Below are 14,017 nucleotides of genomic sequence, written 5' to 3' on the forward strand. Positions count from 1 at the left end.
CAGGTACACCTCCAATATACTCAAATGATGTCAATTAGCCAATCAGAAGCTTCTAAAGCTATGACATACTTTTCTGAAATATTCCAAGCTGTTTAAAGGCACAGTCAACTTCGTGTATGTAAACTTCTGACCCACTGGAATTGTGATACAGTGAATTAAACTGTCTTAAACAATGGTTAGAAAAATTACTTGTGTCATGCACAAAGTAGATGTGCTAACCGACTTGCCAAAACCTATAGTTTGAACAAGAAATTTGTGGAGTGGTTGAAAAATGAGTTTTAATGATTCCAACCTAAGTGTATGTAAACTTCCAACTTCAACTGTATTTTAGCACTCCATTTGACCGCACAATTGCCCATATCTGTTTCAGTGCCAGATGGCTGGATATTTTATGCCACTTTGATTTAATGTAAATAGATCTGTTCTGTCCGTGTACCATTTTTACTGTTTGAAATATCATTTTGATGTACAAATTTAAATGCATGCAGTGTGCATGAGTCTGTGTTGGCATTACATATCACAGATAGCTTTGCTAAAGACATCTGACATTTTCTTTGAGATAAAATAGTATTGCATTATGAGTCAGCTCTGGGTTGAAGTTTTCCCTAGGTACAGATCTGTGATCAGCTTCCCCTCCCCAATTCTAACCTCAATGATTAGTGGGGAACATTTCAAACTGACCCAAGATCAGTGTCTAAGGGCAACTTCACCCTTCACTTTATGGCTCGCCTGGTATAATAAGAGCTGCTTGTTTTTTTTACCATGGTTTTAGGTTTAGTGCATACTGTGTACATTTCTTTAACAATAGAGGGAACTGTTGATACCAAAGATGAACGATGGGATTTTCTTTCTCCAAACTCACACACATCAATGTTAATTTCCTTTTAATGAATAGATATTAAAGTTTTCTTTTTCCACAAAAACAGATATTCCAGGAGAACATGTACGCTGTACTCATGGAAATATTACAGTGTTATAGGGGTTTAACATTATTAGTTGGTTCAGTGCTTATAGCCTAAGGTGTGTGTGTGTGTGTGTGTGTGTACATTTTAAATAGCAGAACTTTACATATAGGGTTGATCACCTAAAATTCAGATTTGCAGTGCTTAGCAAAGTGTATTGAAATGTTTACAGGCCAGTCGCCCCTGGGGAATGCAAGTTGTAATGTTTTGCTAGTAGGATTATTAGCTCCCCAAGCCTCTTTTAAAAAAATGTTATTTTTATCTGCTTATCAAATACCTGCCTTACATAATCAAATGTTCCCTGCTAATTTTCTAATTAAATAACACTACTATGCATATTGAGCTCCTCTCAGCAGTCATTCCAAGTCTCTGAGAACTCTTTACATGTCAATCATTCTTTTGGCTTCAGTAGGGACTTAACATTACAGTGAAATGTCAATATTTGAAATCTGATACACTGAAAATCTGTTAGGATTGTGTATTAGACAGACTTAACCAACGTCGACAGGTGATCGTTATTCCAATTTGCATAGCGACTGGTTTAGCATGCCCCCATCCAGCTCCATGCAGTTGAAGTAAAGCTGCACCATCTTCAAGATATTAACTTGATGTAACGTTATAGATTCATCCTGGACTCAAACTCGTCGATCTTCTGGCGAGTGTTGCCTTTGCGTATCTTCCTGTAGGAGACAGTGCTATATTTGGAACTGGTGTTGTGGTCGGAGGATTTCTGATGACGGGGCCGGCCAGACTTCTGTCCTTCTGAGGACTGGGAACTTGTACCCTGACAGGCCAGGGAATCCTGGGAACCTTTGTCTGTGTCCTCCTCATCCTGACTCGCACTGTTGGGCTCGTCACCAGAGGAGCATGGGGCCTCTGCCGCCCTGTATAGCTGAGGTTCCTCCGGTACAGGCGGGGGAGTAGTAACAGGTGTCTGCTCCTGTGTATCTTTCACCTCCATCTTGTGTGAAGCAGAAGCTTAAATGCAGAAGTACACATGTGTCACTTGTTCTCAGAACAATTTTAATGTTCTGAGTTCTCTCATTATAGTGTACTAAATAATATAAATGTGGTTATATGGTAATTTTACCAAAAATATTCATTGTGGAATGAATGCTGGATTATCGATACTGACAATTTTACTTTGATTGTATGGAATATTCTCCGTATAATGCTGAGTTCCTTACCTTTGTTCATCAATGTGTCCTGTCTTGTATGTTTTTGTGGCTCTGCAAGTGTTTGAGTTGGGATTTGTGCCAATGTTTCTGTCTGGACTGTCTGGGGCTTAGTTCGGCCACTGGCGGTGTGATGTGGCCCAGTATCACCCTTACCCGAAAGGGTAGAGCTCCGATGTTCTCCTCCTTCCGTGATGGGATCTTTCCCTGTTCCATTCTCCATGACTACACCGGCTGTCTCAGCCTTGAGTAGGCTCACCTTCCCATTCTGTGGTTGAGCTGATTTCTCAGTGGACCCACAGACCAAGGGACAAGACCTTCCTTCCACATCTAATGGAGCATCACCCTCATCATAGAACACAGAGTCATCTCCCTCCTCCTCCTCCACAGCCTGCTCCAGAGACTGGATGGCTCCCAGACTCATCCCACTGATGATCTCCACCACCTGGGATGCCACCCTGTTTGTATTCCCCTCCATCCCGTCCCGGTCCAGTGGAGGAGGATTGCTCTTTTCTCTGTCCATAGTTATTTTTATCTCCCTTTTGTGGTGTTGAAATAATCAGACTTCTCCGACTTCGTCAATTGTCCACCTCCTTTTGATTTTTCCCGACGAGCATTTTGTCATCGCAGTTGCCAGACAGTTTGAGCATCTTCAGCCGGCCAATGCGGTCATCCATTGTGGTCATCCAATCAAAATACTCATTCTCGGTCCTAGTTATCCCGTTGGCTAGTAAGGGAGAGTACCATCCTGCATTTTAATCAATGATGTGAGGCGAGAGCTGTTTTTTTTTTTTTTTTTTTTTTGTGCTAGTGTGCGATGTAATTCTTTAAGCATGTTTGAGCCAGTGAAGAACAGAGGTTTTGTGTTGGCCCAACAAATGGCTCTTTGTCTGTGTGACTTGGACAAGTGAACTGATTGTACTGATTTGTTTAGTATAATCCATCCTGAGTGACCACCTCCCCTGTGCCATTCTGAGACCAGATGAACGTTCTCCTGTAGGTTTACTCATGTGGAAAGCAGGGTAAGCTACGGCGTTGAGGGCACATGTTGCATGCTTAAGGGTCCCTTAAGAGATGGCAACAAGAACACCTACCATTGCTGGTTAAGTTGCATCATTTCATATCACGTATGACAGTAAGTCGCTTTGTATAAAAGCGTCTGCTAAATGGGATATTGTCACTCTTTTTATGCAGCTATAAGGTTTACATTCTGTATGCTCTCTAATTCTCTTTTTAGCAGCTCTTTTTTTGTTTACTGTCTTCTCATTTGACCCTAAGCTAACAGAATGTAAGAATAGTCTATCAGTATAGAGCTGTAGCCTGACCACCCTGTTAACCTCAATCTAAGCCGTAAGTACCCCCCTCCCACCTCTTCTACGTTAACATATGGAATTTTTAAAGATGGTCATACAATGGATCATTTAGCTATTTGATTTTAAATTAAGACCCCTTTAGGTCCCCCCCCAATTTTTTTTAAAAGTTATTTGATTAAAATAATTTGGCCTTTACTATTATAGCCCATAGAATCACATTGAACAACACATTCATAAATAGCAACAAACAAATCATGAGGAATGTTTAAGTGTCTGTCCTATATCTAGGAGATATACGAAAGCTCAGGAAATGTGTGTGTGTATACATTTTTTTCGCCGCAAAACTACTTCCATTTGTTACTACGGGTTACCTTCACAAGTGTCGGGACTCGTCTGGAGGTCGTAGAGAAACAGAACACCATGTTTTTATTAAGGGGTTAATCTGGTCTCCCCTGGTCTGGAAGAATAAGCATGGAGTGCTTAGTGAAGTGAATCTTCTGGTGTAGGTCAACAGTATATGTACATTTCCTTTAACTGTCCTACTTATATTTCACAGACACACTTATCAACAGCAACGTACAGGAGCAAATGGGGTTCAGGTTCAGTGCCTTGCTCAAGGGCACAATGAGATGTTTCTCCTAGTCAGCTTGGGAATTCGAACCAGAAACCTTGTGGTTACTAGTCCAACACTCTTAACCACCAGGATACCTGCCGCCCCACTTCAGAACCCCACTGGCATCACATTTGGCAAGATATTGTGAACCTCATTCTCCTTTTACAGTGTGGCATTGTACTGTATGTTCTGATATAATTCAAAGTCCTAAGCATTTAATGCTTGCAATGCCATCTAGTGGATGTTAATCAGTTTTTTTTTCACACAGATGTACTTAAATAATAGAAGGCAGTATGAGAGAGAGAGAATATGTAAATAGTTGGTTCCTAAACTGTCGCTATGCACTTTATTTGTGTAAAATTATACAGTCACTTGTCTTCACAGGGAATTTTAAACGTCTTTTGAATCTCAATGAAAGCAGCAAATGGCACACATCAAGCATACATTCAAAACAGTTGAGTATCATTCCATGGCGCACTGTTAAAATGCCATGAATTAGAGAGAAGACGGTTCTTATTTGTAGTATAACTGAAAGTAAGTTGTAGATAACCTGAAACTTGGGTATGGGTACAAAAATAGTCAAGAAAGTAGCTCCTTCTCTGCCCACATCCTGTTTTGAACTATGAAGTTAGCTACCTGGTTAAAAACTCACTTTTTAGGTGACAGACTTGCCGCTAAATTCTTTCATTGCATCCATCAAATATGCAAAGCATAACACTTCTCAAGTTATATACAAGCAAAATATTTAATTGAGGAAAATCATGGCTTTTCATGCATAGTTGTCACCCTACATACAATGGTAACATTTTTGGAAATGGCAAGTCAATCTTTGTTGCACTGTCTGCACACACATGAACTGAGTTCCTGTGTTCTATATTCCAAATAATTGTTACCGTTAAGGATTAATGCTGTTTTCTCATTACGAAAATTGTGCATCACGTATACAGTATCTATAGATAACTGAAGGCCTTTGTCAAAGGGATATTTCTCTTTATCCCAATAATGTTCACTGAGTGGCTACTCCTGAGCCAGGGGCACGGTGTCCATATTGGCAATGCTTCAGTCTCAGCAGGAAATGTTTGTATTGAACATCAGACACAGACCTACTGTAGTGTTTGTTCATAGGTCAGGTGTCCTCCTCCTCCACTGAGTGGTTGAATCCAGGGATGAACTTCAGGATGTGTTTGCGGACACTGGCTCTCCTAGCCTTCCTGGGGAGTGTCCCGAACAGGGAGGAGGCTCTGGAGGGGTCCCAAGAAGAGGAGGAGAGGGAGCCACTGCTGCCAGCCAGGCTATCGCTACGGGGACGGCTGAGGCTGGCCAGGGCCCTGGGCATTTCCTGGGGGAAGTCTGTGGAGAAGAAGCAGCTATCATCTGGACTGGCCACATTGCAGGGGCTGGGAGAGCTCAGATCCCCAAACACACTGGCCAGGTCACTGTCCTCTGTCATCCCACTCCGGCAGCTACTGTCACTGGAGAAACGGTGGCCACAGTGGTCACTGTGTCCAGACGGCGACAGTAGAGACATCAGGGAGTCCATAGAGGGGTGTAGAGAACTGTCATTCAGGTTACCTGGAGACAAGGGAAGGGCAGTTAGTTGACTTCAACCACAGTATTCATATGCACTGTGACGGATGTGGTTGATTGACAGGACATTTTTATATCAATTACTTCTCAGTTAATGCGTCACAATGACAGTAAACGAAGCTCGTTAATGCACCTCAGCGTTTACTTGTCATTTTCACATCAGCTAATGAGACAGGAAGTTCTGTGGTTTCACAGCTGGGCAAAACCCCTCACCGTGCGTAAGGCGTTTTTCCTGTAATGTGAGTGCTTGCAACTCCACCCATTTCTCTCCCAGGGTATGCTGTGTGGACAAAAAACATAGAATGACATGATAATTAAACATGATTGACTCCGCTATACAGTACTGAACATAGCCTCTATAATAGTGTGTTTCCCTGTGACCCAATTAATCTACATTATGATTTGTGCATGGAATTGTGTAGTATACTTAAGCAATAAGGCCCAGGGAGTGTGGTATATGACCAATATACCACGGCTTAGGGCTGTTCTTACGCACAACGCAACGCGGAGTGCCTGGATCTAGCCCTTAGACGTGTGGTACAGTATATTGGCCATATACCACTAACCCCCGAGGTGCCTTATTGCTATTATAAACTGGTTACCAACGTAATTAGAAAAGTAATGTTTTTATCATACCCATGGTATATGGTCTGATAGACCATGGCTTTCAGCCTTCAGGGCTTGCACCACCCAGTTTATAAATAGCTATATGGAACCGGTCTATAGTTTTGTAATGTGTGCTCTTTTTATGGGGGGTGGAGTTATGTGGTACTGCACAGTGCACACCACCCATATTTCCCACTATGATCTGTTATTGAAGCCAAACATCCGCCCTGTCAGAGAGACACACCTTGAGCAAGCTCATCTTCTTCTCCAGTTCAATCCTCTTCACCACCGTCCCACACACCGTCTCCATCCTGAGATTACACAGAGGCAAGATGAGCACAAGCAGACATACACATCCTACTGACCCTTCTAGAGGATAGAGTAGCTTTATGTTTCCTAGAGGGAGCTATTCAGCAAGGTTGAAACCAAGGCTAATGCCAATATCAAGGTTTTAGAAGCATTTTTATATGTTGAATGTTTTTCTCACATTCTTCGGAGTTACAGACATTAACCCTTTGGGTATCATCGCTGGTTTTACTCACTGTAAAAAGTTGGTGGATTCTCGAATCAGGTCAACGATGCGCTGATGGGTCGACCCCTCAATGCTGACCCCATTGATGGTGACGATAACGTCACCTACATGCACAACGACAGCGAGAGGAAGATGGAGAGAAAGCGAGAGCGTGGGAGATATGTTCAAAGGGTTAACACGCAAACAACCAATCTTAATCTCGGCTGTGGTGCTGGAAGTTTGACTGACCCAAAAATCAGCATGGTAGAATGATTATTTCTTGCTAAAGATATTGTAACGAAAACGTCGACCACAATAAAATGCGTGTGGGAGAGCTAAAGAGAGACAGCGAATGTGAGTAGTTAGGCGTCGACTTGTTGGCCTTTCTATACGTGAAAGTTAGATGTATTGTAATGAGTGTAGCGGGGACATCTCTCTGTGTGAAAACTATACTTGCACAGCGTTGAAGCTGAGTCTGGGCCATAGGGAGAGGAAGTGGGTGGGTGTCTCACCGGTGGTCAGGCCTGCACTCTCAGCCGAGCTATCGTCCTGCACCTTGCACACAAATGTGCACATCTCCACCGCAGTGCTGTTCTTCAGCTGCACACCATATGTCTACAACAAGGGGAGTCACACTGTCACTAGGCCGGACTAACAATGCAGTGAAAGCATTTAAAAAAAACGTATTTAAAAATGTATTTCTTAATCAATTCTAAAAAAATATTTAATTGAATTTGAAAACGGATGAAATGTCTTACCTGAATTTCAAATCCAAACGTCTCATTGTCTTGCTTTTGCATTATGACAGTAGTCCTATATGTTCAGGAGAAATGGGGTTACAGACTTGTCCTAACTTGGGTTATTAAAGCACAAATTGTATATTTATCATAGTGTTAACAGTGTAAATGTTATTACAGATGACAGAGGGCTTGTATTTACCTCTGAGGGTCCGAGTAATCCACCAAGGAGTTTGAGCGGGTTCTGTTGGACTGGAGAGTCAAATGTATATTTCATATATGTGTTCAGTATATATTTTAGAAATACAACTGTGAAAATAGCTATTCTCAACCTGGTCACAGCACATGTATTTCATTCCATGTAAAATAGACTAGATGGACACCAGTCTCTTTTATATTCTCGGTAAGAAATTTGACATATTTTCATTGTAAACATATACATCACAGGTATTTTTCATGCTTAGTGAACTAGTTTGTCCAAAAAATTTAAATTTGTCAAAAGGCTTTTTGTCCTTGCAAGTTCTCGGTTTTGTTGTGGTTGTACAGTACATGTTAATGCAAACCTCTCTGATGCCACTCTGAAACCGTTTTATGTCGTCTCTACTAACATCAATGACCTCTAAGAATACTTATAGCGTACGTGACAATTGATATACAGAGTAACTGTTAACTCTATCCTGTTTCTCTCAAAGCTTTCTCGCTTACCTGTTTCCAGTCTCTTGGCAGAGTCCCAGGAGTAGTCCCCCCATTCTGACTGGGTTTGTCATGGCGTCCCCTCAGAGAGCCCCGATACCATAGATGACCCTTCTTCCGCGGAGAGACCTCCATAATGTAACTGTCCTGGCTGCCCTGTCGCTGGAGCCCATTGAAGTTCATGGTGGAGTGGAGCTCGCTCCCTCTTCACAGCGCCATAGTGTAGCTCTGGTACAGCTAGTACAGTAGAGTAACTCTGCATGTGTTGTATGTGGTGTGTCCCTGCCACTGCTGCGCAGCTTAAAGTAAATGTGCCAAAGCGGAAATCCACACCATGCGATTATGATGCTCCTGTGTTAGCCGATCACAGCCCTTTGCTCACTTTCTTTCCACCCTTTTGTGTGTCTTTTTATTTTTCTTGTGTACTGTTCGTCTGCTCTGCTGTGGCCAGGAAAAGGAAAATCGGTCATACTTTTTTATTCTCTTTTCAAACAGCCCCCTTTTTTTGTGCAGTCTGTGCGATTTGATTTATGGTCTGTCAGAAATCAGCAATGCATGAAAAACTGCCACCTCTGTGGTCTAGACTAGCATCAGCACCTGCTTCCACTCACTCCAGTTTCTGTTTTCTGAATGGGTTGGAGTCAACCTGAGCCTCTCTGGTCCGCCAAGCAAAGAGATTTGTCTTGTGAGGACAGACAAAAGCAGGCTTTCGCTCGGGGCTAGAGACTTGCTTTACAAACACACAGCATGGGTCAATGGCTAGAAGGCATCAGACATGGTTTGATCCAAGAGGAAATCACACACAGGCCAACAGTCAAGACTAAAATCAATGTCAGATATGTGAAGTGTTGACAATTTTTCTATTGTTCTTTGATAGTGAAGTATTTTTTTCCTCATACATTTTTACAAGATGTATTTTATGATCGTACAGACAGTACCTTATCCATTCAAGCACCCCAGAACTTTGTGTTTGAGACACAAAACAAATTCATTAGGAATTAGTCAAATAGGAACATCAGAATGTCTCACACTTAATTTTTTTATTTTTAAAGTTCACCCTATGGATGGGCTCTGGTCAAAAGTAATGGCTTATGTAAGGAATAGGTTTCCATTTGGGACAGGCCCAATATGAACCCTCTGGTAATACCCTCCTCACGAAACAGACCAATGAACAGCAGTGTTGCCTCATTGCATTCCCCTCTGGCCCATTGAACATGTGACCCTTAGCAGTGCCAGCGACCAAGCTCCCACGGGACTGTCTGGCCAGTAGAATCTCCCTCCACTGTAACACTGTACAGACAAGGAGATCTTCCCAAATGGCACCCTATTCCCTATATAGTGCACTTCTTTTGTTCAGGGCCCTGGTCAAAAGTAGTGCACTATGGCAGCCCAATTCTGATATTCTTTTCCACTTATTGGTCCTTTGACCAATCACTACAGATATGTTACAGCTGATCTGATTGGTCAAAAGACCAATTAGTGGGGGGAAAACGATCAGAATTGGTCTGCCTGTCTAAATGCAGCCTAAGTAAGAAATAGGGTGCCATTTGCGACGTGTCACATGAGTTGCAACAAGAAATGTAATTATAATGGTTGTCACCCTTAACATATTGCAATACCTCACCATCAAGACAAATGTGTAGAACAAACAAAAAGTCCCAACATATCCGCACTAATTCAAATTTTAGATGATGCCGATCGGCTTTAAGTTGCTGGGATATTAATTTACCAATTATCTGAATGTAGGAAGTTTACAGTCAGTTGTTGAAATAGGCTTTGCCTAGTTGGAGATTCACTCCTGTCCTGCCCTTCAGTGTGAGACTGGAGCAGTGGAGTTTTATAAAGTGTGTGTACTACTGGAAGTGGTTTTACGACACAGTTTTATCTCAACTCTGCAGAACATTCAAATCAATTATTTTGAGCACATTAACACTTTCTCAGGAAGTCACTTCACCATTGAGAAAACCAAAGCCTGACTTCTGAAATGTTAAAATTTTTAAAAAAGCCACATCTAAATGAACACGTTATGACTGTCCATGTTCTCAGTCACTGTGCCGTAGAATCGAGTGGAGAGTCAGTTAAACCCAAGCACAGCACATTCAGGAGCGGCTGACTCATCTGAGTAGTGCTGCAAACAGCCAAGGTGGCAATGCTTACTTCCTCCAGTTAACGGACAAAAAATATGTCTATATTTGTTAAGTGCGCTGTAATGCTTTCTGAACCACAGATTCATTGCAGGGAAAAATAGATAGTTTACCTGAAATGACAATTTATTGTGTATGCCAACGAAAATGCTCTCATTTAGGAAGATCAAATCGTGCCCTGATTCTATCATAATCTGTCATGGGAATTACACTTGGTAAAAATGATGAAATATTAAACTACTCAGAAAAATCTCATGTTCAATGAAAAGTTGTTTATTGATTCACGTATTCATAATAAATAGTGTAAAACAATCCAATGACACATCATATTGACAGATATCATGTCTGAGTTCACAACACTAAATAGCTGTATTTTATTTATTTAACTAGGCATGTCAGTTAAGAACAAATTCTTATTTACAATGACAGTGAAATTGTTGTTCTGCCTTGTTCAGGGGGCAGTACGACAGATTTTTACCTTGTCAGGTCTAGCAACCTTTCGGTTACAAGTCCAATGCTCTAACCACTAGGCTACCCTGCCGCCCCCAGTTACTCTTGTCAACAGAGAACGATGCTAATTGATTGGAGGATGACATTTCCCAGCATTAATCCTTCTTTATGAAAGTAACATCGCATTCCCAGAGCAGGCAAAACATCCAATCGTGTCATACACAATCTTCAAAAAAGATATTTGACCAGAAATTACACAAATACTCTTTTCTTTGGAATGACTGATGGTCTTAACAGAAGCAAATCTATTCTGATTTTTTTTTTCTCCACTTACGGGTCTTTTGACCAATCAGATCAGCTCTGAAAAACAGCCTGTGTGAAAAGATATGATATGATTGGTCAAAAGACTAATTAGTGGGAGAAAATATCAGTATTGGGATGCCTGTGTAAACTCAGCCATAGAAACTGACTCGCCTGTAGGCCTCGACACATGACAAAAGCATGACTGTATTCCAACTTAGACAAATAACATTTGTTTGTCCACAGGATACAGGCAGAGCACTAAATACTGCAATGTCAATATAGATTTGAGTTTTTTTGTTACATAATTTGTCAAATAATTACACAGATATTGAGTGAAACAAATCATTGTTTTTACATACAAAATGTGATTGTAACATTGACTAAATGATACGGTTATATGTGCAGCAGAGCAGCGAACCGGTCATTTACACCCCATGAAGCAACTACAGAGGCTACATTGACCATGCTTCATAGATACAGTACTGCCACCATCCCATCCACAACACAACAGAGTAAATCTACATACAAGTAATTAAAAGCCAGGGTATGGATCAGTAAAGTGTATTATTGATATGGATCAGTAAAGTGTATTATTCTAAAACAGCACTCATCTTAAACAATCTCTGTAATGAATTGGAGACTTTGTTTTTTTTTTAAGTCAAATGACACCACAGACAATACATATGTACATTGGCAACATGTCTGTGCTATAATTCTGATTGAACATGCTTCAGGCCTAAACAAACAGAGCACCAGGCCTTCCCTGTGGTGTACAGTAGACACCCACACAATATTTCCATTCCTAAGCCTGTTATGGAAAGGGTTCACAAGCCAGATCTCACAATGGTATTAGGGTTCACATGAGCAGCCTGAACAGTCCTTGTTGAAACGTACGGCTGTGCTGACGACTCACTGTAAAATTCCTCTTTTAGTAGATAACCAACAATGAATTAAAAACACATTTTTGACTGAAAAGCATTACAAGGGGCTTATCATATTCCAGGTGATTAACAAATGTCAATAAAAAGTGACCGTGTTTCTTGATAACACAAAAGCTCTAGCTAAAAAACAATTTCATGTGAACAATTTGAAAATGTTCAGTCATGTATATTATCTTGGGTAAAGGGTGAACTGCTTGAGTAACTTATAACAACAATGTACTGCATGAAAAAACTTATCTAAATGAAAAGATATTAAAATAAAGTACAAAATGTATATATTTTCACATTGGCCTTTCAGTGTCTCTACATAGTGCAGCATTCAATTACAGGCCTTGGATATACAGTATAAATATATCCCTATGAAAGTGTTTCCATAACTATGTATTAAACAACAAAACCATCTAAATATACTGAACAAAAATATAAATGCAACATGTGAAGTGTTGGTCCCACGTTTCATGAGCTGAAATAAAAGATCCCAGAAATGTTCCATACGCACAAAAAGCTTATTTCTCTCAAATTCTGTGCACAAATTTGTTTACATCCCTGTTAGAGAGTGTTTCTTCTTTGCCAAGATAATACATCCTCCTGACAGGTGTGGCATATCAAGAAGCTGATTAAACAGCATGATCATTACAAAGGCCACTCTAAAATGTACAGTTTTGTCACACAACGCCACCGATGTCTCAAGTTGAGGGAGGGTGCCATTGGCATGCTAACTGCAGGAATGTCCACCAGAGCTTTTGCCAGATAATTTAATATTAATTTGTCTACTATCAGCCGCCTCCAATGTCATTTTAGAGAATTTGGTAGTACGTTGAACCGGCCTCACAACCAAGGACCATGCCAACCCCGGACCTCCACATCCGGCTTCTTCACCTGCGGGATGGTCTGAGACCAGCCACCCGGACAGCTGATGAAACTGTGTTTGCATAACGAAAGAATGTTCTGTACAAACTGTCAGAACCGTCTCAGGGAAGCTCATCTGTGTGCTCCTTGTCCTCACCAGGGTCTTGACCTGACTGCACTTCGGCGTAAGACTTCAGTCGGAAAATGTCACCTTCGATGGCCACTGGCACGCTGGAGACGTGTACCCTTCACAGATGAGTCACAGTTTCAACTGTACCGGGCAGATGGCAGACAGCGTGTATGGCATTGTGTGGGCGAGCGGTTTCCTGGTGTCAACGTTGTGAACAGAGTGCCCCATGGTTTCGGCAGGTTTATGGTATGGGCAGGCATAAGCTAAGGACAACAAACACAATTACATTTCATCAATGGTAATTTGAATGTAGAAATACCGTGACGAGATCCTGAGGCCCATTGTCTTGCCATTCATCCATCACCTCATGTTTCCGCATGATAATGCATAGCCCCATGTCGCAAGGGTCTGTACAGAATTCCATGAGCTGAAAATGTCTCAGTTCTTCCATGGCCTGCATACTCACCAGACATGTCACCCATTGAGCATGTTTGGGATGCTCTGGATCAATCTGTATGACAGTGGTCCAGTTCCTGGCAATATCCAGCAACTTCGCACAGCCATTGAAGAGAACTGGGAAAACATTCCACAGGCCACAATCAACAGCCTGATCAACTCTATGCGAAATAAATGTGTTGCGCTGCATGAGGCAAATGGTGGTCACACCAGATGACATTTATGACAGATGACACTAGTTTTCTGAGCCACGCCCCTACTTTTTTTCAAGGTATCTGTGACCAACAGACGCATATATATATTATCCCAGTTATGGGAAATCCATAGATTAGGGCCGAATCTATTCGTTTAAATTGACCAATTTCCTTATATGAACTATAACTCAGTAAAATCTTTGAAATTGTTGCATGTACATTTTTGTTCGGTGTAGTTCTCTCTCCTGTAATATAACAAAAGTTGTGCTTCTCAGAGAAGAAGCGGGTGTTAGGGAAAATACATCTAAATCATACATTATTTGTGCGGTTGTGTTTAAAAGAGACAATCTGTG

General features: G+C 41.3%; 2 protein-coding genes across 2 annotated transcripts; both read right to left on the reverse strand.

Annotated features, from left to right (window-relative positions):
* Positions 1 to 867: 867 nt before the first annotated feature.
* LOC112225173 lies at positions 868 to 2,855 on the reverse strand. Its single transcript, XM_024388857.2, has 2 exons — positions 2,150 to 2,855; positions 868 to 1,940 (listed from the first exon to the last, which is right to left on the reverse strand). Exons 1-2 carry the CDS (start codon positions 2,658 to 2,660, stop codon positions 1,579 to 1,581), a joined length of 873 nt encoding a protein of 290 aa, XP_024244625.1. The 5' UTR covers positions 2,661 to 2,855; the 3' UTR covers positions 868 to 1,578.
* Positions 2,856 to 4,379: 1,524 nt separating this feature from the next.
* On the reverse strand, positions 4,380 to 8,743 carry LOC112225174 (cytohesin-interacting protein). Its single transcript, XM_024388858.2, has 8 exons — positions 8,210 to 8,743; positions 7,707 to 7,756; positions 7,526 to 7,580; positions 7,280 to 7,382; positions 6,799 to 6,892; positions 6,501 to 6,567; positions 5,864 to 5,930; positions 4,380 to 5,635 (listed from the first exon to the last, which is right to left on the reverse strand). The coding sequence occupies exons 1-8, from the start codon at positions 8,378 to 8,380 to the stop codon at positions 5,190 to 5,192; spliced, it is 1,053 nt and encodes a 350-aa protein (XP_024244626.1). The 5' UTR covers positions 8,381 to 8,743; the 3' UTR covers positions 4,380 to 5,189.
* Positions 8,744 to 14,017: the final 5,274 nt, after the last annotated feature.

This window comes from Oncorhynchus tshawytscha, linkage group LG26 (genome assembly GCF_018296145.1).
Source record: "Oncorhynchus tshawytscha isolate Ot180627B linkage group LG26, Otsh_v2.0, whole genome shotgun sequence".
Classification (NCBI taxonomy): Eukaryota; Metazoa; Chordata; class Actinopteri; order Salmoniformes; family Salmonidae; genus Oncorhynchus; species Oncorhynchus tshawytscha.

What these genes read in the sequence shown, in the direction of transcription:
- LOC112225173 (XM_024388857.2), bottom strand. Translation starts at nt 2,660, where the DNA reads ATGGACAGAGAAAAGAGCAATCCTCCTCCACTGGACCGGGACGGGATG. An exon ending in GGACACATTGATGAACAAAG is followed by an intron (nt 1,941 to 2,149) that starts GTAAGGAACTCA and finishes TCTGCATTTAAG; the next exon opens with CTTCTGCTTCACACAAGATG.
- LOC112225174 (XM_024388858.2), bottom strand. Translation starts at nt 8,380, where the DNA reads ATGAACTTCAATGGGCTCCAGCGACAGGGCAGCCAGGACAGTTACATT. An exon ending in TGCCAAGAGACTGGAAACAG is followed by an intron (nt 7,757 to 8,209) that starts GTAAGCGAGAAA and finishes TTGACTCTCCAG; the next exon opens with TCCAACAGAACCCGCTCAAA. An exon ending in GATTACTCGGACCCTCAGAG is followed by an intron (nt 7,581 to 7,706) that starts GTAAATACAAGC and finishes CTGAACATATAG; the next exon opens with GACTACTGTCATAATGCAAA.